At 33.8% G+C, this 27,158-nt stretch overlaps 2 protein-coding genes and 1 pseudogene across 2 annotated transcripts; all 3 read right to left on the bottom strand.

Moving 5' to 3' along the window:
* Positions 1-5,839: 5,839 nt before the first annotated feature.
* LOC125220071 (E3 ubiquitin-protein ligase RDUF1-like) lies at positions 5,840-6,806 on the bottom strand (annotated as a pseudogene).
* Positions 6,807-10,052: 3,246 nt separating this feature from the next.
* Positions 10,053-10,559, bottom strand: LOC148933358 (agamous-like MADS-box protein AGL62). Its single transcript, XM_089059835.1, has one exon. It carries the CDS (start codon positions 10,548-10,550, stop codon positions 10,053-10,055), a length of 498 nt encoding a protein of 165 aa, XP_088915961.1. The 5' UTR covers positions 10,551-10,559.
* Positions 10,560-21,479: 10,920 nt separating this feature from the next.
* LOC148933359 (uncharacterized) lies at positions 21,480-22,234 on the bottom strand. Its single transcript, XM_089063334.1, has 2 exons — positions 22,044-22,234; positions 21,480-21,821 (listed from the first exon to the last, which is right to left on the bottom strand). Exons 1-2 carry the CDS (start codon positions 22,191-22,193, stop codon positions 21,714-21,716), a joined length of 258 nt encoding a protein of 85 aa, XP_088919460.1. The 5' UTR covers positions 22,194-22,234; the 3' UTR covers positions 21,480-21,713.
* Between the last annotated feature and the right edge of the window lie 4,924 nt (positions 22,235-27,158).

The following is a 27,158-nucleotide window of genomic DNA, read 5'->3' on the forward strand; positions in this document are numbered from 1 at the left end:
TTTCTCCATCGCTAATAGTCGATTTCATGATATGTTAATTCAGGATTCCATCGCAAGAGTTGATTTTTCTATCTCATGAATTTGTGAGACGATCAAAGATGGTGCAATGTAAGACAAAATTGGTTCACTTCATTACAGTTCGCTCGTATAAACGCATATGAAGCATATGTTGGTGTTAGTATTTAATGAAAAATGTTTTGAGTGCTTAAACATGAATCACAATATACTATACTATAAAGACAATACACTTCACTCTAAAGGCAGTATATATAAAACCCATACAAAATTGTACACATAATATACTTCACTATAAAGTGAAAACAGTTCACTATAAATACGATATACTACTTCACTATAAACATGCATCACAAACACTTCACTCTAACCATGGAATGCCTCACTCTGAGCACATTTTACTTCACTAAAATGATAAAATAGTGCATTATAAGCATGGATCACAAACACTTCACTCTAGCCATTGAATACTTCATTGTAGTCATTTCAGCGAAGTATATTGAGCATATAGTGATATGTATTGTGCATATAGTGAAGTATGTTCAGCATGCCTTATAGTGTACTGATTTTCCACTTTAGTGAAGTATATTGAGCATATAGTGATGTATATTGTGCATATAGTGAAGTATATTCTGCATGTGTTTTAGTGTATTGTTTTTTTCATTTTAGTGAAGTATACTGAGCATATAGTGATGTATATTGTGCATAAAGTAAAATATGTTCCGCATGCCTTATAGTGTATTGTTTTTCCATTTTAGTGAAGTATTTTCTGCATTCCTTATACTATAAACAAAATATTAATGTAAAATATGAACAGACTATTTAATGTAAATGAACTGAATACATTTTACAGTGAACAAAATAGATATATATTATGAATTATAACACTTTGTACAATTGTTCATGAAATTTGTTGAAGTTCTCAATCATTTTTTCCACATCTATGTCCATATGTCTCTACAATCTTTAATCATAGATGCCAAAGTTTCATTCATGATCTGCTTCCGCTGTTCTACGTCTTTCTCTCCGTCTTTCATTAAGTATACCTGCAATTTTCGAAAATGTTAATAACAACATTCATTATAATGTCTCTAACACTGAAGTACTTCACTCTAAGCATGTTTTACTTCACTGAAATGGGAAAATAAATCAATATAAGAATGGATGACAGACACTTCACTCTAACCATGAAATACTTCACTCTAAGCAAGTTTTACTTCACTGAAATGGAAAAATAAAGCACTTTAAGCATGAATGACAAACACTTCACTCTAGCTATGGAATACTTCACTCTAAGCAAGTTTTACTTCACTGAAATAGAAAAACAAAGCACTTTAAGCATGGATGACAAACACTTCACTCTAAGCAAGTTTTACTTCACTGAAATGGAAAAACAAAACACTTTAAGCATGAATCACAAACACTTCACTCTAACCATGAAATACTTCACTCTATGCATGTTTTACTTCACTGAAATGGAAAATCAAAATACTTTAAGCATGTATGACAAACACTTCACTCTAACACTGGAATACTTCACGCTAATCATGTTTTACATCACTAAAATGGAAAAAAAAGCACTATAAGCATGGATGACAAACACTTCACTCTAATAATGGAATACTTCACGCTAATCGTGTTTTACTTCACTGAAATGGAAAAACAAAGCACCATAAGCCTGGATGACAAACGCTTCACTCTAACCATGGAATACTTCACACTAAGGTCGTTTTACTTCACTGAAATGAAAAAATAGAGCAATATAAGCATTGATCACAAACACTTCACTCTAACTATGGAATACTTCACTCTAAGCACGTTTTACTTCACTGAAATGAAAAAATAATACACTATAAGCATGGATCACAAACACTTCACTCTAAACATGGAATACTTCGCTCTAAACAAAATATACTTCACTCTATGCAAAATTTACATCACTCAACTGCAAAAACAGTATACTAATGCGTGAATATACTAGTACACTATAAACATAATATACTTCACTCAAATCTCAAATCAGTAAACTCACATGCTAGTATACTAGTTCACTATAAACACGATATACATAACTCAAATGCCAAAATAGTACACTCACATTCCATATACAAGTTCAATATAAACAAAATATACTTCACTATAAACCTGATATACATCGCTCAAATGAAAAAAAAAAAACAGTAAACTCCCATAGCAATATACTAGTTCACCATACATACAATATATTTCACTATAATCACAATATACATTGCTCAAAGTTCAATGTAAATACAATATACAAAACCAAAAATAAATTTCACTGTAAATCCGTATAAGTTTACAGATATCTCACACAAATTCCTTGAATTGCAACATTTGCACACCGTTTTCTTCTTCTCCAATATAAATCATGTTCCGACAACAAAATTCCACATCTCCGGCTTCATTTTCCCCTCAGCCGTCAGATGGAGCAGCTGAGCGACGCGATCATCGCCTTTTTCTCCTTTGTCGCTCTCTGCATTACCAGTTTGAAGCCATTGGTCGGAGGAAACGAATGAAGAAATACGTCAAGGAATAGAGGACGCAGCGCCGGAAATTGATGGAGGAAAGCACGGTGATGAGCCCTAACTATGCGACGATGAGGAATGGAGGAAATGCCGGCTGGAATGGAGTAAACATGACGAAGAATAGAGGTCATGGTGGCGGAACCCTATGTATTTGACGGAGAGAGAATGGCATTTGGAGAAGAAACATACGGAAGTGAAATGTTCAAATGAGGGAAAGAGAAGACCCACCTCATTTTAATTCAGCAAAATGACCAATATACCCCCGAGTGAACTAAATTATTCATATAGTGAATCAAAACCTAAATATAATACTAGAATTCTAAAAGGAATCTTGGCCCTTGATTTCTTGATCTTGTGGCTAGGATTTGTTCTCTAGTTATATGCTTAAGGGGTATTTGCCCTATATCAGTACTCTATATATATATTTTTTTTTCTTCTTCGTTTTTTTATTCCTCATTTCTATATTCTTCTCCCTAAGCATCAGATGGCAGCCCCTTTAGGCTTATAACTCACTTATATTATGGGGCTTCACAACTAGGTTGGCTAAGGCATTTTCTATCGTTCTTACTTCTTCCAAACCGATTTCAGCTTATTAAGGAAAGAAGCCTCAAAGTTGTAGTGCATCATATCTTCAATTACTCTTACTAATGGGATCTTGCCTTATTATCTTCACCAATTTATGCTAAAACACATCAATCCTAAAAACTAACTCCTAGACCTAATGACTCTTACGCGTGCTGAGCACAAATTGCACTGACTCCCTCCCCCCTCTCACTTCACTCCAGCTTGTCTCCAAGCTATCCTAGTGAAGGGGGGAAACATGGAAGTTGGTGCACACAATCAAAACAAAAACACATAAAATGTAGCAAATATAAAAACATACTAAAGAAACTTCTCACACTTAGACGGGCACCGGGCTAAGTGGGAGAAGACACAATTACAAACAGAAAAACAAACATACTAATCAATGAAAAACTTCTCACACTTAGACCAAGGATTGGGCTAAGTGGGAGATTGCACATATCAACAACTAAACACATGTTCAACATAAAGAAAACAAACACGCAAACATAAGAAAAAAAAAACTGAAATGTAAAATTACTTGGTCATTGGGAGGGGGATATCAATTCTGAGTTTGGCCCCCTCGGGAGCCAGACTTGGGTGGTAAATTGGGGCTGTTCGTCTTCACTTTCTTCTTAACCGGCAACTCCGGTTCTTCTTCATCTATCAGGGGTTGCTTGGACAAGGGCTTCTTCATAGACACAGGCGCCTGGGACTTCGACACGGACTGGGCTACCACAGGCTTGGACGGGGGCGGGGTCACTGGAGAGATGAGCTGCCCGGGCTACCTGGCCGCACTACCGGGTCCAGGAGGCAACCATTGCTGGGTCTGGGAGAAATTCTCACCAAGCCACTCCGCCATTTTCTTCATTGGCCTGACCGCGTCAGCCATTCTTTCATTTTGGGTTGATGATCTTTCGGTCAGGACATCTATGCTCCCCTTGATGGCCTGTAACCCCAGTCGGGCCCCGTCGAGCTCTTCCCGCATCACGGTCATCTCCTTCCTCAGCTCCTCCACGTCTGTACTCACCACGGCTTCTATCCCATCTGGCTCTCTCTTCACCTTCTCCACCACTGTTCCTACGTTGTAGAAACACACCTCCTGGCCCTCCATGTACAAGAGCCCCCCCTTGTTGAAGAAATATTCCAAACTGAACAGCTCGGGAAACTCGCACATCATTACGTCGGGTTCCGCCTTTCCTATCTTCATTATAAAATTGCGTTGATGTAGGCGCCCAGTAGATGGCATGTGTACATGTGGCGGGAGGGGTTGGCAGTCATCTGGTGGCAAGCTTGGGCCAACCAGTAGCCAAGGTGAACCTTGATTCTCTTTGACATACACCAGGTGAAGTAAAGTTCGGTAGTGGTGAGGGCTGAACTAGCGGTACCCGTGAGGTTATAGCCAATGAACTCCTGAGCAAATCTAAATCAAATTAAATATCTGTACATCGCGTAGGTGTGATACTAGTTGGTATAATTACCCAAATGATATCAATATTATTAAAAGTGAAAATTAAATGATAGTTCCATGATTAGCGTTCCGTAATTCCATCAACTTAAGAATCAATCAACAATAGACCATTAATCAAGAAAAAAATGCTTTTTATATTTTTGTCTTCTCTTATATATATATATATGCTCTAATACATTTCCATTTATCTTCTCCCCCAGCTTTTTCTTTCCGCCTCCATTATCTGAATAACCTTCATCTTCTTTGGTAATCTTTTCTAGCACTTCCATTGTCATACGTCGGCGTCATTTTTTTCATCCAGTCAGTTTGCTTCCAATCGTGGTAAGAACTTCAAAAATCGATCACATATCTTATATTGTAACTTTGTGTGACCACAAGAGTTAATGATGTAAAATTATGCAAGAAGTCCACTATTGAAAATCACAATATTACAAAAATTCATGGACTATAAAATTTCACAAAATACTCACCAATTTCAAAATCAAATTTAGCAATTTGCATTCCTTGTTAGTTTGAATCACCCGCCAACCATCATTTCTTCTTACTTTTATTGTTGGAATTTCGTTGAAATAAGTTGTTCTGTGAATGAGAATTTATATAGACTTGTTTTATGTTTTATTTCATACTGCAATAATATCAATTAATTATGATCAATTGATGTTTAGTTTAACGTTCATTTCTCTATTAAAATTTCAAATCAAATGCACCAATAAATTATGTAACCGATTGTGGTGTGGTGACAAAATTAAAAAATCACTTCTAAGTTTGCAGTATCATTATCGGTGATGTTGTACACAGTTATTAACAAATATTCTAAATGCACACAACTATTAGATATTTAAAATTTTACCCAAATTTTTTTATTATTAAAATTGATATATGTCTATATATGGAATGAAATAATTAGTCAAATTGAATTAAACTAGTACAAATAATATTAAGTATAAATTTTATTTTTCATTTTGAAACGGAATAAACTTTAATTTCCAATTTGATAAAAAAACACACACCATAGTTTGATAAGAAATTAACCTTAGTACTTTATTAGGGATATTCTAGTTTTTTGTTATTGGCTGTTATACTGAGTATATATGTATTTTTGGCTAATATTTTTGTATGTATCATTGGATGATGAAATAATTTGTATAAATAAACTAAATCTAAAATATACAGTATAATTTAGCAGCCAGTTCAATTACTTCCTCCATAAAACTATGAATACTATTTCATGTTATATAGGAAAGAGTTGAGAAAAGAAAAATGAATTATAAGGTTTAAAGAATATTTTGTTTTACACGTCCCTACTACTAGACTAAGAAAATAAAGCATAATTGAAAATGAAAGCACCAATAATGAGGAGAGAACTAAAGAATAATTGATAATGAATTTGGGCTCCTGTTTCTCCTTAACCCGACTCCTGAAGACTCCGGCTCCGACCCGAACCCGACCGAAAAATGGAACTGAAAAATCGGCGGAAAGCACTGCCCCTCAGTGGCGGCATTATCGTCCGCCACTGAATTGCCCTCAACGTGCCGTCGGTGTCGTAGACGAGACCCTCCATCGACAACTCACCCTCAACAAATCTCCCCACTGTGAATCCGCCGTCGGACAACCGCCGGATCAATAGCCCCACGGCCCCCGGCTGACCGCCCGGCAACTCGTGGCGGCAAACCGGGCACGAGTTGTGGAGACTGAGCCACGGGAATATGCAGTCTGCGTGGTAGAGGTGCTTGCAGGGCATCTCGCGGGCCTCCGACCGACCACAAAGGCGTCCGTACACACGGCGCAGTATGGCTCCGCGTCCACGTGGCAGGCCTGGACCTGCACCGCGGGCAGGGACGCCACAGCACGCTTGCTGGCCGGCTGATACTCCGGGCCGACCAGCATCCTGAATCCGATCTCCAAGACGCGCTCCAGCGTCGCCTCGGATCCGGATCCGGACCCGACCAACGACTCCAAAACGGAGGAAGGCAAACCCCGGATCCCTGCACCCGACCTGTCGTCATAGTAGAACTGGTAGGCCCACCCCCCGGCTTCCTCGGAGGCGTTCCGGAGGACTATGAGCGGATTGAAGTAGGCGTCGCGGAAGTGCGGACAGGATAAGGCTTCTTGCGACTCTACGGTGACCATCCTCTTGCACTGATTGCACCAGAAAGAATGCAGGCCAGAATCCATACTAGACTCACTGAATGAATGGTTGAGGATGAATTCAATTGGGGAGAATGGACTAGTATTTATACTTATGAAATTGACTATAGACACGAAAATTACACGTTATTTCCATAAATCAGAAACAGCGTATTAAGCAAGGCTTGAATACAAACGCGTGATTACGCGGCTGTAATAATCCTTCCTTCCATGTTTATGTTAAACGAAATGTGTTATACAGTTGTACTATCTTTTTCATACATATAGAAGATCCTACCAAATATCAAATTTGTTTTAATTTAGTGGAGTTATACAAATCGCTTCAAACAAAATATCATACTCCGTATTTCTTATTTCGGAGTTGGATAGTTTTAAATTACGTAAGTTGAAATGTTTACACATCTAATATTATCAAACACTAAATGTTTACTCCTATATGTGTGTATAGATACTAGGACAACTGTACTCATTCATGGAGAATTTTTCCAAAATTTTCAGTTATTGCTATTTGAGTGATTAGTGAGGATATATCATCCAAATTTATCATATATTTATATTACTACTAAATAAGATTCAGTAATTTAGTTTTATGTGAATTAGAGTTTGATTGGAAAATAATCTCCGAAAGTCCTTTCGATGTACACGGATCACTTTTGATTATCAAGGTTATCATAATTTCCAATCAATTCCCTAATATTGATTCATATATAATTTTTCAGTATTTCCTAATCTTGATTATTCTAGAAACTTCTTGTTTTATTTATATAGGGGAAAAGACAATTAGGGAACCTACTAACTTAAATCGGTTTATTTGTTATTTTAGTCGATCTTCTTTTTTTACAGATTTTAAAATTTAGGTTTTATTTTGGACGATCATTTTTTTTAGAATTTTAAAATTTACTAGGTTTTAAGTATTTTTTAATTAACTGTATGAATGTGGAATTGACGATGGCCTTTTCATATAAGGCAGAGGCTAAACTAGTAATACCTCCGTCCCACAATAGGAGTCTCGATCACTTTTGCACATCCGTTTTGAAAAAATCATACTAATAAATAGTTAAAGTGGAGAATGGTAAAGTAAGAGAGAAAATAATGTAGAGAAGACTTGTGCAAAAGTGACCGGGACTCCTAAAGTGGAACGGAGGGAGTACATAATAAGAATGAAAATTGTTGATTCTAGTTAGAGAAGGAAAGAGATCAACCTTACACCAGATTGATGATTCAAGATCATCAGCCTTACACAAGATTGGTGATTCAAGATCGAACCAAAATGAAGCATTAATAGCCAGAATACGAATTTGGTCAAAAGCATTCACTTTTTGAAAATTGGGTCCAAAACATTTTAAATAGTTATCGAAGTGGTCCTAAACATTTGAAATCGTTGTCAAAGTGGTCCTTTTCCGTTAAAAACTAACGTTCAACGCCTAATTAATATTTTTTTAAACTTAATTAATATGCTAATGCATAATTAATTAAACAAAATTAAATATAAAATTAATAAAATGCTAAAAAAATCCAAAATCGACTATTTCCACCCCTTTTTCCTTCTCTTCCATCTCTCCTTCGTTCTTCCTAAATTGGAATCTCTCTCTTCTTCTCTTCGGTGCTCAACGTTGTCGCGTCTTTCTCTCTCTGCTCGCTCCTCCACAAATCGCCGTCATCGTGTGTTTCTCCGCATTGTTGCTGTCCGAGATCAAAATTGTCGCCGTCCACCATTGTTGTCTCCATCAATCCCCCTTCCTTTCGGTCCTCCTCATCTCTCTCTCAATCTTCTTTCTCGGCGGTCCGGCGTTGTTATCTCCGCCGACGCGGTCGTTGTTGCTGGAAAATGGTTTCGCTTTCGTCGCCTCTGCCTGCTCGTTGACAGTCGAGCAGTATTGCTGCTCCATGACCTCATCGCCGCTGCTCTTGCCTCGGTCCAATCCATTGTCATCCTCTCTCTGTCTTCCAACTCAACCATCAATGCCCTCTCTTCTCTCCCTCCTTCTTAATCAATCTTACTCATATTCATATCTTTCTCTAACCAATTTCTTAAACCTTAATTGTTCGCCGCTGCTCAACAATTCAATCTCTCTCCACTTTAAATTTCCGCCGCGGTGCTGCCTTATGTGTAGAGATGTTTGCGGCATAGATTTCTAAAGCAGAGGACTCTATTTTTTGTTTTAATTTTCTTTAATTTTATTAAATTATTATGCATCATTATACTAATTAAGTCAAAAAATCATTAATTATGCATTGACCGTTAGTTTTTAACGGAAAAGGACCACTACGACAACGATTTCAAATATTTAGGACCACTTCGATAACGATTTAAAATGTTTTGGACCCAATTTTCAGAAAGTGAATGTTTTGGACCAAATTCGTATTCTGACTATATATTTAGAACCAATTTTGACCTTTACTCTTTTTTTTACTTACCAAGTATATGAATGGAACCAATTAAGGAATTATAGTTTCATTCTCTTTCATTCCCTCTTTATTCCATTCAGTCATACCAAAATGTCCTTGAAGATTTATTTGCATGCATAAATAGCCCTCAGTCCCACAAAGATTGTCTCACTTTGACCGGACACGAGTTTTAATAAATGTAATGAAAAGTGAGTTGAAAAAGTTAGTAGAATATGAGTCCTACTTTTATAAATTAGTTTTATAATAAAATGTGAGTAGGAATGAGTTAGTGGAATATGAGGTCGACTCTCATAAATGGTAAAAAGTGAAATGAGACAAAATTTGTGGGACGAATGAAAATGGAAAAATGAGTCAATCTTTGTGGGACGGAGGGAGTAAAACTTTCTATCCATGTATACCATATATAAAAGTGTAAAAAATAATCATTAAATACTTTCTATCCTAATTAATGACATAAAAAAAATATCTCGATGCTTGTTCATACCTAATACTCCTATCAGTTTGGAAATCTGTAGGTAAAGATTTTTGCGTAAACTTTCCTTGATACAAACATACTTGCCTTAATACCAAACATCTTGAAACTTGCCTTTATTACATGATCATATTCCTAATCTATTAAATCATCAGTTTTTTTATTCGACTTGATTCTTACACTTAAAACTGAATATTCAAAACCACTTCGTAGTAAAAACTTTGGTATTTCAGAGGCTAAGAACAATATATTCAAACCACAAAATTCTTATCTAACAATTTGTATTGGTATTGATTGAAGAATCACAAATCAAAAAAAAAAAACAAAAAACAAAACAAAACTTTATAGAGAATCAATCTATAATCAACATTAAATGCCGTAAATGGAAATAAACTACTACTCCTACAATACTGTTATAAACTTAAAAACCCTAATTTTGGGAGATGAATGTGTAATAATTTTGTGGAAGTGATAATTGTGGAGGATAAACATTCAATTTCTCAGCAACTTGACCCCGAAAATCCTCCAAAGACTTGAGCAATTCCTCAAGCTGATGCAGTTCCATACCCTCGTCGGGTTCCTCCCACAACAATCCGGCCTCGATCTCCTTCTCCGCCGCTATTCTCCTCTCCATCTCCAGCTTCTTCTTCGCCTCCTCGTATTGGACCCTGCCTTCGTACTCGCACGGGATCCGCCTGGCCTCAGTCGCAGGAGTGGGTTCTACGCGGTCGATCACAGCTCCGACCGAGGGCTGCCCGTACGAGAAGAGCTTCCCGGCCGGAGACTGCACCAGAATCGCCACCTCAGCGCCGCAGCACACGGCGATCTCGCTGGCTTTGCGGAATAAGCCGCCGCGGCGCTTGGTGAATGTCACTTGCAAACTGCTCTTTTTCTCGATTTTCTTGATTTCGATCTTCCTTCGCCCCATTGTCTTCTTCCCGTTGAGATTTTCCATTGTTTTCTTCTTGCGTTTTGCTCTAAACTCTAAAACCAATTGTTTTCTTCTTGCGTTCTGCTCTAAACTCTAAATTCTAAACTCTAAACCGACGTATATTTATAGCCCTCGTGAGGGCTTAAGATTCTGTAATTAATGTGTTGATCTTTTTTTTTTGTTTCCATTTGCGATCTCAATTTGTATAACCATATATTCATGCACATTGCAGAAAGTTAAATTAACTTAAAACTACACCCAACTATAAGGAAAATATGAGTAAATCGAAATTAGGCTATGATCAATGCCTAAAATACAAAATTTAGGCTGAATTATGGTATTTTTCACTAATTTTTGCCATGTCCAATTCTTACTAAATTTTGAAATTTCCATAATCATGTTGGAAATTGTGTTTCCATAATCATTTCGTTATGGATATTGATAGGACGTGTTTCAACAATCATTTTTGTAATAATGGAATTCTTTTATTGCCTTTATTTTACTATAGGCAATGATAAAATGCAAACTTATATATTGTACAAATTCAAAATTCCTCAACACAGTTTCAACACAGTTTCAATACAATATCAATACATTGTAAAATTTTCAAGATTTTAATGTCAACACAGTATCAACACAACATCAATCATTGACTACCGTTGAGATTCTGTTGATGTTTTTTGTCATCTGTTGAAATTTTTCAATGGTCCAAATCATAGTTTTGAATTTGTACAATATTTAGAGTTTTCATTTCATTTGATCACATCCTTGACTCTATATTTATAACCATATATAGTATAACTAATTTTAGTTATAAAAAGTAAATAATGAAAGTATTGAAAACCGTACTTTACTATTTATATCGAAGGTTTCATCATATTAATTAGCTAATCATACCTAAATCTAAATTTTAAAATAAATCAATGTTTTTTTATTCCTAAGAATATTATATTTATAATACTACATTTGTCCCATGTTACTCGCACTTTTTTTTATTTCGACTCGTCCCAAACTATTTATATTATTATATTTTAAGTAGTAAGAACTATGGTATTTAATTAATATACTAGAGTTAATTAAGTATTCCATTATTAAGTGATTTCTCATCACTTAAAATAAAAATTTAATTACACTAAAAAATTGATCTCAGATTAACGACTTAAAATGAAAAGTGCGAGTGATATAGGACAGAGGGAGTATATAACAATCTAAAAACACTATTAAGTACTTTTAGGAATTGTTCGGTTGGCAAGATTATATCTCATGATTGAATAGATATCATGTTTAGTCCATAAGATTGAATCTACAACTTAATCATAGGCGGACAGTCTTATGATAATTAGTAATAGACACTCCCTCCAACTAAATTAATCTCACAACTTAATTATAATGTATAATTATATGATAATGAGTCATGACAACCGAACGACACCTTAGTATAACAATTCGAAATTACTACTACTTCCACATCCACAAAAATAGACTAATTTTACCGTTTTGAGCAATCCACCGAAATTAAAAGAGATTGATACATTTAATAATATGGACCTCACGATCTACTAACACTATTTCTGCTACAGTTATCTCTTTTTTCTTTTACTTTACCAATTACGCATTAAAACTCGTGTAATTTACAGAATGGTCTAGTTATTGTGGACAGATGGAATGTGATATATGAATAATAAGTTGATGAATGATTTAAATATAAATACATGTTATTAAGTATATTGACATGTTATAATTTTAATGTAATACGTACAGTATTTTGAATTTAAAATGAAACATAAGCATATTTCAATAAATGTTTAATTATGTTATGGAATTCTCAATACTACTCCTAATTTAGAGGGTTGACTTTGTTTTTTTTAATTAAAATATTCATTTGATCAAAATCCACTTTCACTTTTCTTTTCTATAACAAACTAGTGAGTTTTGTATTTGTACAAGTATAATGGTATGCAATGCTGGAATTGAGAGCATGGAGGAGTTGCTAGTCGGAAGCGGTGGAGAGAATGGACTGAATGTGGGATTTGCTCTTTGTTAATACGGTAATTGAATTTCTAGCTCAATATAAGGTAAACTCTTTTTTCTTTTTCTTTTTTGGTTTTTAGTTTCGTATATTGGTTAGTGATAATGTCTGATTCTTTGACTGAATAATGGGTTATTGGCTGTTTGGATTTTATGCTAGTTTCCAATTTCCAGAATTTGTCATTTGTCATTGAGGTGTATGTGATGAATGGATATTGGGGAAAAATCGCGAGTAATCATAACTACCAATTTGATTTTGAGCCTTCATATTCACATACAGCGGATGCCTTGATCTCATATCCTTAAAAAAAAGTTAAAATCTCTCATTCTGAAAAATTCGCATGCTTCGATCTCATAGTACGAAAGGTCAACGAATTTAATTCAAAATTGTGAAAGATTAGCAAAACATAACACGGATTTCGGACAGAACATCCGCGTTGAAGTAAGCATCCTAACCCTTTTATTACCATGTCTAAAACATGCCTCGTTTGTGATTATTTCTAAAAGATCGAAAAAAACATAGCCGTTAGACGTCATTAAGAGAATGAGGCATTATAGAGTTTGAGAAAGGTTAGAGTCGATGATGATATTTTTCTGAGTCTCCTGCTCTCTAGTACCCCCTCCGTTCTTATGTAGAAACATTTTTTTTTGGGCAGGAGATTTAAGAAAATTATGTTTCATGAATTAAATTAAAAAAGAATAAGGCATAATAGAAAATAAAGTAGAGGGATGAAAAGAGAATAAAATAAGATGAGATATGTTGTTTTTTGCCAACAGAGAAAATGACTAACTATAGTGAGACAATAAAAAAATATATGACTCAGCTACATGGAATGGAGGAACAAGTACCACATTCACTTGTATAGGGTTCATATTTATAGGAGAATGTATAGAGAAGAACATCGATTTTATTCACTGTAATATGTAATTACATTAGTTTTCTATAAAGTTTACAATATCTTGTGTCTACAAGAAATAAAAATAATCTAATTCTAGGAATGATATAATGCTTCATTTTTGTTCGATCTCGAATCACCAATCTTGTGTAAGGCTGATGATCTTGATTCTTGAATCACCAATCTTGTGTAAGGTTGATCTCTTTCCTTTTCTAACTAGAATCAACAATTTTCATTTTTATTATGTAGTACTTACTAGTTTAGCCACTGCACGCGCGCCGGGTGACCTTTACAGCTAGAGATGAAGCACATAGTTATATACTCCTTCCGTCCACGAATAATAAACTAAATTTGACTTGCCGCGGGTTTTAAAAAATGTAATAGAAAGTGAATAAAAAAGATAGTGAAAAATGAGTCATACTTTTTGTATATTAAATTTATAATAAAATGTGAGCAAGATAAAAGTTAATAGAATGTGGGGTTCATTATCAAAAATAGTACTCCCTCCGTTCCATGGTAGTTGAGTCGTTTTTATATTTTCGTGCGTTCCGTGGTAATTGAGTCATTTCTAAATAAAGAAATAATTAGGCATTTTAATGGTAATTATCCAACTTAATTAATACTCCCCTTATTACAATTATTAACATTTCGCCTTCTTCTCCTTGTTCTTCTTCTTCTTCTTCTTCTTCTACCCCATCTTCAGCTTCTGCAGCCAACAAAAGCCCTAACTGGAGTACCTCCTACCGCCGCCCTCTAGCACAGAAACCCTAATCGGAGTACCTCTCACCGCCCTCTACCAAATAAACCTTAATCGGAGTACCTTCCCACCATCTATGGCACGGTCTCCTCCCGTCGACTCCGCCGAGTGGATACACCAACGCTTCCACCGGTGGAGAGAACCACACTACCCCCTCGCCGGAGAAAATATTCGGTGGATTAGGCATACCATGTTGGCATGATAACATGGTAGGTCCTATTAATATGGACCAATTTCCACTTGTTAAATTGTCATCAATAGGACATGACATGTCATCGTGCCAGGTATGCCTAGTCCATTGAATATTTTCTCCTTCATAAATCCACTTATCAAATTATTATCAATAGGACATACCATGTTATCATGTCAATATGGTATGTCTAATCTACTGAATATTTTCTAGGTGCAGAGGGAGTATAATTATTTTTCCTAAAGACATACTCTATTTGTATTAATTTATACTCCCCCTGAATTTCCTTTTTGCGCCGTCCCATAGAAATAGTTCATATCCATTTATAGAAACTTTTCATCTTCTCTTTTTTTTGGGGGGGCCACACCATCCACTACATTATTTCAAGTATTTTTTCTCATTCTTTCTTACTTTATCAATTACGCATTAACCGTGTCATCCCTAATTAAACTATTTATATGGGATGGAGGGTGTATGAATAAATCTCGCTCCGGTCCCCAATAGAAGTCTCATTTTTTATCGACATGAGTTTTAAGAAATTGTTTAACTTTGGTAAATGAAAGTGGTAGAAAAAGTTAGTGGAATGTTAAACCTACTTTTATATATTGATTTTATAATACAATGTGAGTGGAGTGAGTTAGTGAAATGTGGGTCTACTTGACAAAAATAGTACTCCCTTCGTCTCCAAAGAGTATAACTATTTCATTTTTCGTCCGTCCCTAAAGAGTATGAACTTTCTAATCTCAAACAACTACTACCTCTACACATCATTTTATTTACAACTTATACCATTACCATTAACACTTATATCATTATAATAATGTGGATCTCACTCTCCACTAACATTATTTACATTACCCTTTCTCTCCCTCTCTCTTACTTTTCCTTATTTATTAAAACTCGTGCCGAACTCAAAGTTCATACTCTTTGGGGACGGAGGGAGTAGTAATAATGAAATGAGACTTCTATTGGGGACCATACGAATATAACAAAATGGGACTTCTATTGGAGACACAATATATATAGATTGTAATTATTTGGATATGTTAATTGGTAGACACAATATATTTTTTGTGTTAGTTATAAAAAATTAATTTTGAATTTTCATTGTTTTTGGATATATTTATGCAATTTTTGCTTTTCGATTTGGATTGGTGTTTGGTAGATGTCACACTTTCCTTTTTGGTTTGTTCACAAAAAATATCACATTTTTTTTAATTATCTCTCACATTAATATAAATATATTATTTTCTCTATCTAAAAGTAACATCTCCTAATATTTCGTGCCATCAACCAAGTGTGTCATCTATTATGGGACGGGTGAAGTAACATAATTAGCTAAGAATTAATATTACCATATAACAAAAGGAAAAAAAAGGTGTAAAATATCTAATATCTATTAAAAAAGACGATGGCTAATTGAATTTCAGAATTCATACCAAAGTATTATACAATTTTAATTAAAAATAAAATAAAATGCAACTATCTAATATCAAAAATAAAAATAATACACATGCATTAAAAATATAAATAAGATATAATAAATATAACAAAATAAGGTACTCCTTCCGTTGTGTTTGTCCTTATGTAGTTGAGTCTTTTCATTTTTTGGCAAAAACTCTATCTTCTCTCATACTTTATAGTTTACACCCTCTTCCTCTCTCTTACTTTATTCCATTTATTTTACTCTCTCCTCTTTAACCTTAAACACCACAATTTCTTAATCCTCATCTCCCAAAAAATTGCATCAACTACCTTGGGACGGAGAGAGTACTACCTAATACTTACAAAATGAAAATTAAAACATACAAAACCAACCTAAAAATCTACAAACATAAAAACTACTCCATTCATCCAACAAAAATATTATTATGTTATCATTTTGAGTCGTCCTAAAAAAATAGTCATCTTCCATTTTAAACAAGATTTTCTATCTTATGAGGTAGATTTCATTCTCCACTAACAATACGCCAATTACTTTTTCTTTCTACCTCTCTTACTTTACCAATTTTGAATTAAAACTCGTGTCTTCCCCAAGTCCCTAATTTTATGGGACGAATGGTGTAATACCTAATTTATATAAAAACATGTAAAGGAAAACATTCAAAACCAACCTAAAATTTGCAAACATAAAAACTAGTACCTATATTAAATAAAATCATGTAAAAAACTACTCGCTCTATCCTACCCAAAGTGACACATTTTTCTTTTTGAGATGTTCTCACACTAAGTGACAAATTATTAAAATAGAAACATCATTCTCTCTACTTTTCTCCACTCTTACTTTATCCTCTATACACTTAACTTACAGAACAACATTACATAAAATTTCTTGCCAATAAGGAAATGTTCCACTTAGGGTAGGACGGACGGAATACTTAACAGATATATGCCATGATAGGGAACCGAACGCGGGTCAATCCTATGGGGAAGTGTTTCTGCAACCACTATAACACTTGATGTTTACAGTTATTTCAATATCAATATTATATTAAGAAGACATTATTTTGGAGGTACAGATTCTTAGTTGCATTCGCCAGTAGTGTGTATAATGTGTGCAGTGTGTGTAAAGTGTGTTGTGCATGTATAGAGTCTGCAGTTCGTGTATAGAGTGTGCAATGTGTGTACAATGTGGATAGTGTGTTTTCAGTGTGTAGTGTTGTATGTGTGTAGTGTGTGTGCAGTGTGCGTATAGTGTGTGTAGTGCGTGTATAGAGTCTTTATAGTGTGTATAAAGTGTGTAGTGCGTGCAGTGCGTTTACAGAGTGTGCAGTGTGTGTACAACGTGTGCAATGTGTGTTTCCAGTGTGTAGTGTTGTACGTGTGTAGTGTGTGTGCATGTGAAGTGTGCGTATAGTGTGTGCATTGCGTGTATAGAGTGTGTATAATATAATATAATATGTTGTACTCCCTCCGTTCACAAAAATAGTCTCATTTTGTCATTTTGGATGTCAAAAAATGGAAAGTTTCTCTCTCATACGTTATCCAATTTTTCTCCTCTCTCATACGTTATCCAATTTTTCCCCTCTCTCATACTTTACCCACTTTTTCTTTCTATCTCTCTTACTTCCCTCATTTTTTCTCATTCTATCTCTTACTTTACTAATTTCTCATTAAAACTCGTGTCATCCATATTCCCCCATGACCTAATAGTGTAATCTCTTCAATCTCTCTCTTCAATCCTCCATTTTCCATCATCCTTTCCTTTTCATTCATTTCTTTTTTTCCTAATAGCGAAGAGATCCACACAGCTCTAAATGTTTCTTCCGTTCCGTAGTAGTGGAGTGATTTTGTCATTTTGGTATGTTTATATTAGTGGAGTCATTTCCCCTTTTAGTAAAAGTCAACATATTTCTTCTCACTTACTTTACTCTCTTTTACTTTATTCTCTCTTCATCTTTCTACCTTTTTTATTTCCTACTTTATTATTTCTTTACTTAACTCACTTAACACATTTTTTCTTAAATCACGTGCCGAAAAGAAACGACTCGACTACCACAGAACAGAGGGAGTATAAAAGTGAGTACAGATTGAGTTGTTTGGAGCGTTATCTGCTTGAGCATTGTCCTCATGCATGAAGTTGGGGCAAAGACTAAGTCGGGTAGTGGTTGGGTGTCGGGATGGCCGTCCACTTTAATAGTGTGTCGGTGTACTACATGTCTACCAGGAAAGGTAGACAAGAGGCCGCGATCCGTACATGTTGGGCATCGCAGATCCTTCGGTACCCGATGTCGGGTAATCAATCACAGGCATGCTCCACTGGCTATAGCTCTAGCTCGGGTTGGATGTTGGTTGTTGGTCAAATATATTTGCATAATTGTTAATGAAAATGTGGAAAGAAAAATTAGAGATAGAATGAAAATGTTTAGAGTTCGGTGTGAATATTTTTTAGATTAATAGGATATTTATAGATGATTTAGGATGAATTGAAGGATAAAAAAATTTAAGATATGAAAAATGGAAGAAAAATAGTAATAAATGATTATATTTGGAGAAGTGAGAATTTTTTATTTAAATTTTGCCAATTTAAAAAATAATAAAAATCCAACGGTCGGAAAATGATACCAACTCGCGCGGGAGCGAGTGGGTGTCAACGCGCCTCCAAATCGCGCCACGTGACGGTGGCATGTGGTCTTGCAAAATACAGCGGTGGTCTCGGCGGTGGGCTGCTCGCAACCCATCCCGCCAAGAGTCAAGAAAGCCCAGTTGGCCACGGCATTCACCATTGTGGAGACTCTAATAAACAGCTTACAAGATACTAAATCATTGTAGAGACAAAAGGCACATCATCGCAAGATGTATCAATAACATTATAGCAAAATTTACCCATTAATCGAGACGATGCAAAAACATAAAAGAAACATACAGCCTAATAAATTATTACTCCCTCCGTCCCAAGTCACGTTTTGTCATTTCGGTTTGTCCCATAGTAAGAGTCACATTTCACTTCTACCATAAATGGTAAGTAATTCTCACATTCCACTAACTCACTTCACTCACATTCTACTGTAAAATCAATATAAAAAAGTGAACTTCATCTTCCACTAACTTTTCCAACGCACCATTCTTTACATTTCTTAAAATTCGTGCTTACACCAAATGTGACTCCTATTGTAGGACAGATGGAGCATTTCTTATATAATTCCAATTGTATACATCATTTGTCCCAAAAATAAAGATTGTTTTCATTTTGGTATGTCTCATAAAAATAGTACCCCTCCGTTCCATAGTAATAGAGCCATTTTGTCATTTTAGTACGTTCCATAGTAATAGAGTCATTTCCCTTTTTAGTAAAAGTCAACACATTTTTCCACACCTACTTTACTTTCTCTTACTTTATTCTCTCTTCATCTCTCTACCTTTTTCATTTTCCACTTTAGTCTTCCTTTACTTAACTCACCTACCACAATTTTTCTTAATCTTCGTGCCGAAAAGAAACGTCTCTATTACTCTGGAACGGAGGGAGTAGTACATTTCTATTTTCGGTGACTTCTTTCTCCTAATGGAGTGGACTCCATTATCTGACATACTCTAATAACTACTCTTTCTATGTCTTGCTTCCCTTTAAATTGTACTCCCTCCGTCCCGCTTAAGATGACACGTTTTCCTTTTTAGTTTGTCCCAACTAAGATGACACATTTCCTTTTTTGGTAACTTTCTCTCTCCAATTAATACACTCAACCATTTTTTCTCACTCCTATTAAAATATACATCTTTCTTTATCTCTCCACTTTAATACTTACACCCACCTTCTCTCTCTCCAATTAAACACTTCAACCAATAACTCCTAAAATCCCGTGCCGGCTAAGCAATGTGTCATCTTAGCCGGGACGGAGGGAGTATATTAAAACTTAGTATCGTCCCAAATGTCTTTTGTTTTTATGAGAGGAAAGGAGTACTATTATTTTGTACTATGGAGACTCTCTCCATATGAGTAGTGTTGATGCAAATCTTTTGAACACCAAGATTAATAAATATTTAGTGAGTTAAGTAGACTAGAATAAAGTGAGATATAATAAAGTACTATCAGTAATGAGTAAACAAAGTAGGAGAAAGAATAAAGCAAAAGATATTAAATGTGTCCGATGTTGCTAAAATGGAAATAAGTCATTTGTATTGGGCAACTCAAAATAAATACTACCTCCGTCCCCCAAATTTTGACACAATTTACTATTTCGGTCCGTCCCTGAAAATTTGACACACTTCACTTTTTACCATTTTTGGTAGTGGACCCCATATTCCACTAACTCATTCATACTAACATTTTATTATAAAACTAATACTTTAAAAGTAGGACCCACATCCCACCAACTTTTTCAACTCACTTTCCATTACATTTCTTAAAACTCATGTTGTGTCAAAGTGTGTCAAAATTTGGGGGACGGAGGTAGTACTACTCAACATTAATAGAAAAATGTCGAAGGGAACAATATATAGATAGTGCTAGGTAGCACACATCTTAGGTTGTACTAGGTAGCACACAAATCATTCTCATCTACATTAATATTCAATAATCTCCATTGTGAAAGAAAAAAAGCAGAAATATGAGGCAACACTTGGTACTAGCTAAACAACAAAAAAAGGTCTCAAACAAAGTTTGAAGATAGAGCAACAGTAGACAGCAGTAGTAGTAGTAGTAGTAGTAAGGCTGTTATAAATTAACTAGGCTAATACATATTTCATCACGATTGAGTACACAGTAACAAACCAGCAAGGTTCTAACCATTCTTGTAGCCTCTAAACAAAACTAGCCTCTGAACAAAACATAGAAAATCGCCTTTCTACACAACATTTCTAAGTAGATAGAGAATTCAGAGCAACCCAAATTCAGCAACTAGATCACTTCTTAAGGTTTCAGAATTCAGATAATCTCCACCATGACACATTACTTCATAAGAGTGTTTTTTATACAGTAAATCATTTCAAAAGTTATATGGTATCGCCTAACAATTAGGCTACATTTTAAAAACCTATTAATATCAAGCATCCTTGTAAATAATTTGCAATGCATCCTTAGATAAGCCCTGCCCCACAGTTTGTTGTGGTGGAGGACCGAAAAATTGTTGCTCACATAGCAATCCACTAATTATAAGGACTTTGCTCAACCGACTTTCTCCGTCAACGAAGAAGAACATACTACTGCAAGATTATAACTGGATTGTCCTCAAGAGACTTCATATAGTGCAAACAAGGGAAACATTGCATGCCTTTACAATTTATTGACAGACTAGAAGCGAGCACACATTCACAACGTTATTCTCACCTTCAAACTCATAATGGATGAAAGATACTTCAAAATGCACATACCCTTAAAACATATAAGAATTAGAGCTCAGAAATACTTGTAGATATGATTCAGTGGATTCACAGGGATAACAAGTCCGCGTGTATGTGTTTGAGACAGAGCTAGCCACTAAACAAACAAAGGTTTTGCTCAAGAAGATAGTAAGTTTAAACAAGGAGCAAAACCGCTGCAAACATAAAAAGAACTTCACTTGCAAATACCACAAAATGTATTCAACATTTCAAATGTAGTTTCGTGTATCATGAATAAATGAAATCAATAAGAAAGGGATATACATTATATACTCTGAAACTATACAAAGAATCATCGTTTCATACCAGCAGCACAGTAGTACATACAATTCATGGTGCTCTATAAATAATAAGTATATAGTAGTATAAATTTTGAAGGGTTCATCATCGAGATTCGAGAATGGATCACACAATTACAAGAAATTAGCATAAGAAGATCGAATCTTTGGCCAATTACAACATTACCAATTGAATTAATCAGCAGAAATCTTAGGCGTTGACGAAACCAGATTCCTCCACAGATATCTACCGCTTGCCATGTCCACGCAAGTCCAAAATCCTTTCCCAAACGCCGTGCAAACCTAATTACACCGTATGAAATCAGGTATTTGCATTACGGAGCTCAATTCAATGGAGTTTTTCAATTTTCTATCCCTAAAGTTAATCTAAACACAAATTCAGCTAAAAAGTTTTAAATTGCGACTGTGCATTACTTAAAATCATCATTCCGAATACAATATTACTCATCCTAGCAATTTGTTGAGAAAAAAATGTAAAATTTGGACATTAAAATGTGAAATTACCTTAGAAGAGAGGGGAACGGAATCAGAGGAGTCGGATTCTTCTTTGACGGCGTCGTTTGGGAGGTCAGGCGAGGAATTGAGGTTTCTGAGAAGGAAGAATCCGGCGAGGGTTGCAGAGAGGAAAATCAAAATTATTCTGAGCGGACACATTTCTGAATCCTCTCTCTCTCTCCCTCTCTTCTTGATTTAGTGATTGAAGAAAAAATAAGAAATTATTTATATTAATGGTTGTAGTAGTAGCTCATCTAATTTGCACTAATCATTTATGCCATTATTGTTTTTAATTAATGTGTTGATTTTAAGTCTAGTGGAAGTTTTAAGTCTAATATAATTTGATCATTTTACTAAGTTTCTCTCTAATCTTTGTAAGAGATAGATCAAAGATGGGTAAAAACCTTGTGCATAATCGGATACCTTTATTTGTAATAAGGCAAAATGTAAAGAAAATCATTAAGTTAAGTTTTAGTCAAATTAAGGTTCATTTTTAATATTTAAAAATGTTAATTGTATCATTATTTTAATATTTTGTAATTATCTCATAGATTATGATATAAAAAAGAATTATTATGTTTACAAAAAATTCGACTAGCTAAACGAGAGCTGTTTAAACCATATAATCACTCGTGTCTTTAATTTTGGGGCAAATTTTCAGTAAAATTATCAACTTTTAAAATAGTTTGATTTTTTATGTGAACTTAAATGTTGCATGAAAAGTTATAAATTTTATCGGACTATGTAAATTTTCTATTCGACTTGTTAGATAGATTTTCGACACAAACTTATCCTACGTGGCGCGTCGGAAGTGTGACTTGGCAAATGACAAATTTACGGTTCAATACGAATTTTGGAATTAATGCTACTTTTATCCTAAATTTGATTTGTATATTTATGTCGACTTGTATGCTGAATTCGATTTTGTTGAATTAGATTTGTATATTTTCATTTGTGCTACTTGTATGTTTGTAATAAGTGTTGCAAAGATAGAAGAGAAACAATAAGAATTAGTGGAGTTTTGCCTAGTCACGCCTCCAATGCGCCACGTAGAATAAGTTTGTGTCGGAAATCTATGGGGTCGGGCCGGATGGGAAATTTATACAGTCTAGTAAAGTTCATAACTTTTCATGCAATATTTAAAGTACACGGGAAAAACCAAACTATTTTGAAATTCGTGACATTACAGGCAATTTGCCCTTAATTTTTACATATGTAAATGCTAAAAGTAGATTTTTTTTTTCATTTTTGGTCCGTCTCTTTAAATAGAAATTTTTTTATTTAAGAAAAAATTTTCTCTATAATAATGTGGGATCCATTTTTCACTAACAGTTTTTCTTTTTATATCTCTCTTACATTATAAATTTTACTCCCTCCGTTCCACAGTAATAGATGCGTTTCGTTTTGAGCTCTCGTTTTGAAAAAATGATAATAAATAGTTAAAGTGGAGGGAGAGTAAGTAAGAGAGAGAATAATGTAGTGAAGAGTCTTATCTACAATATTCTCTCTCTTACTTTACTCTTTCTCTACTTTAACTATTTATTACTCGCTCCGTCCCCGATTAAGAGTCACACTTTGACCGGGCACGGGTTTTAAGAAATGTAAATAAAAGTTGGTTGAAAAAGTTGGTGGCATGTGGGACCCACTTTTTTATATTGGTTTTATAATAAAATGTGAGTGAAGTGAGTTAGTGGAATGTGAGACCTACTTACCATTTATGATAAAAATGAAGTGTGACTCTTAATTGGGGACGGACCGAAATAGAAAAGTGTGACTCTTAATCGGGACGGAGGGAGTATTATTTTTTTCAAAATGAGTGCTCAAAACGAAACGCATCCATTACTGTGGAACGGAGAGTGTATATTAAAACCTGTGATATTTTAAATGTTTCCATTTTACGTTAATAAAATTAGAAATGTGGCATACTGGAATTCTTTTTCATGGGACAGTTGAAAAAAGTAGTACTCCTAAATACGATCAAACTTCATGAATTATGGGATAATTGCCCATTTTTTAAAATTATGGGATTAACTAAAATATGATTAAACTTCATAAATTTTTTGACAATTTTTCCTAAATACATTTGTGATAAAGAAAAAGTTTGCTAAAATTTTTGGTGAAGAAATAAACCTTGTTGTTAATAGATAAAATTAATTTTTTAATTTGATCTAAAATAGAAAATCAGGTTTCATGTACATATAGCATTATTTGATTTATAACAGAAAGCCAGAAAATTAATTTTTAAGCACAAAATGCAGAGAAATAATTAAGCAGAGATATTCGATTAATCAATCACCGCATGAAAGAATCTGATTTTCCTATTTAAGAATAATTAAAAGCAAATCACACGTTTTAAATTCTATCTCATATACTCCCTCCGTTCTAATGTAGTTGTTCTAATGTAGTTGGGTCGTATTCCTTTTAGAGTTGTCCAAAGCAGGGGCGGATACAGGAATATAAATGAACGGGGGCAAAATTATATGTAAAGAAAATTTAACACAATCAATTTTTTAAATTCCATGAGTAAAGTAACGAACTGGGTCGTATTCATCTTTCTTACTTTATCCACTCCGGAGAGTGATCAATTGTCATCTCATCATTTAAATGTTAACTACAACTAATTTAAGACCATAAGATTTTGAAAAACTTGTGGTCTACAATTTGCCACGTGTAATTTCATTTTTATTAATTAAATCAAAAAAGATAAAAAAAAACTATCAAATTAGGGTTTTGGATGAATATGTCAATATAGTGTTTCGAAAATATCAACACAATATTTTGAGAATGTTAACACAATACTTTGAGAATGTTAACATAGCGTATATTGTCATTCTATATGTATTATATTGACATATTTTATATATCATGTTGACATTTATTGTTGTACGAAAAAGTTAAAAAATTTTGAATTTTTTGTCAAATTTTGACATCGGAACATATGCAAGTGAGATCTCGTTAAAATCCTTATGAAATTATCTTTAATTTGATATATGTTGTGCGAAAAAATAATTTAAATCAAAAAAGTTATATGCGTTTTAAAGTTATGGAATATTTTTCAAAAGTTAGTTACAATTAATTTTTTGTAAATTGACCTTACTCTTATTGGCATGTTTTTTTCCATCCAGGGCTAATGATCTAGATTATACTTAATTTGAATATCTAATGGCTATTATTTAGTTGTAGTTAGCAATATAACAATCCCTTATCCATTATATTACTTTACTCTCTCTATTTTTATTTTTAACACTATCAATTTTTTAAATTTCATGCCAAAAAACAATATCACAAATATCTTGGACGAAGAGAATATATTTTATCTCTAACTCATATGGGAAAATTGCGAAAATATATGATACATGTGATAAGTATAGCACATAAATAGCTTGAGACTAAAATTTTGAGATATTAGTATATATTGATTTTCTTAAATAGGACATATCGTACCTAAATGGTTAAATAGAACGAAAAATATAGGATTGATTTTGTTTTTCTTTGAAAAGACATACGGTTGATTTGTAGATATTATCTGTATCGGTCGTTATCAATTGCTAACTTTATTAAGCTGTTATTAATCCTACTATCTCATCAACGCAGTGTATTAAAAATGTCAATACATAATTTTGTTGACATTTCAATATACTGTGTTGACTTTATGTGTTGATATTTTAATGTCATTATGTTGGCATTGTTAATACACTACGGTGGCGTTCGGTTGTCATGACTAATATCATGAGACTATCCATCTAGAATTAAGTTGTGGGATTATTTTAACTAGCTGACCACCCGTGCGATGCACGGAGTATATATACTCCATCTGTCTTCAAAGAATATACACTTTGGATTTAGCATGAGTTTTTGCAAAATTGGTAAAATAAGAGATTGGTAGATTGAAAAAATAATTAAATATTGTTATTGCCAAATGAGTCCCACTTCATTAGAAAGAAAAAAAAAATTAAAATTGGAAAGTGCATATTCTTGTGGGACGGACTAAAAAGGAAAGAGTGTATATTCTTGTTATGGAGGGAACATATACTATTTCTTCCGTGCGCCATTTGAAGTTCTATTTTGATTCGGCACAAATTCCAATAAATTCTTTGACTTTGTGAATTAGAGATGAAATTGAGAAAGGTGAGATGAACTTATCTATGAATGGAAAAAAAAAACAAATGAAACTTTAAAACGTGGACATGTCAAAATTGCATGAAACATTTTTTCAAGGACGGAAAGAGTAAATCATATTTTATTGAATTAAATTAAAAAAAATACTTAAAAAGTAATGCACAAGTGTTATAATAAAACAATGGATATATAAATGAGAGGAACTATAAACACTTAAAAAAAGAGACAATTTATTTATCAAATGTATTTTAAGACAGACGTGAATCTATACCAACAAAATAATAGGTATTCATAGAAAAATCAAATGATATTTAAACCTCTTACAATATCTCTTAGTTCCATAAATGAACTAATAAGCAAAAAAACAGAAAATATCAGTAAATACAACATAAAAGGGAGGAAATATATCATTTTACTATTCACATTTACAACATGTATAAAGTTAAAACATCATTTAATGCTAAATTTTTCATATAACAAACTATTGAGAAGTCCAATTATTAAAATATTAAATTGAAACTTAAATAGCAATATTCAATATGAAATATTGAGAAGTCCAGTTACAAAAATATTAAAATGGGCATTAAATAGTAGATTCAATAGTAAAATATCATTTTACTATTCACATATACAACATGTATAAAACTGACTACACATGCATAATTAATACTGAAATCTACAATCAAATTGTTTAGAAATAAAATAGAGAAGCAGAGTATATTGCTACAGTAAACACCCATGATAGAATTATACACACAAAACACTAATAGATTTAAAAAAAAAATCAATAACAACATATCAAAATATAAGAACCAATTTATTAGTCTATTGATATCAATATCTAAAGCTTGAGACAACGAAATACTACGAAGTACTTATTCAAAGGTGATTTGTAAAGAAAATCTACTGGTATCCAAATATAATTTGCAATAGATATATAGTACTAATTCTATGACACTTAATATATCTTCAGCTAAACTGGATGTATTAAATATGTGCAATAAT

The sequence above is a fragment of the Salvia hispanica genome, chromosome 1 (assembly GCF_029641045.1).
Source record: "Salvia hispanica isolate PSC_SH4W2 chromosome 1, Shi_PSC_v1, whole genome shotgun sequence".
Classification (NCBI taxonomy): Eukaryota; Viridiplantae; Streptophyta; class Magnoliopsida; order Lamiales; family Lamiaceae; genus Salvia; species Salvia hispanica.

Bases quoted from the DNA above. Each gene is read 5' to 3' on its own strand.
- LOC148933358 (XM_089059835.1), bottom strand. From the start codon at position 10,550: ATGGGGCGAAGGAAGATCGAAATCAAGAAAATCGAGAAAAAGAGCAGT.
- LOC148933359 (XM_089063334.1), bottom strand. From the start codon at position 22,193: ATGTGTCCGCTCAGAATAATTTTGATTTTCCTCTCTGCAACCCTCGCC. The intron at 21,822-22,043 runs GTAATTTCACAT...CGGTGTAATTAG, and splicing joins CCGTTCCCCTCTCTTCTAAG to GTTTGCACGGCGTTTGGGAA.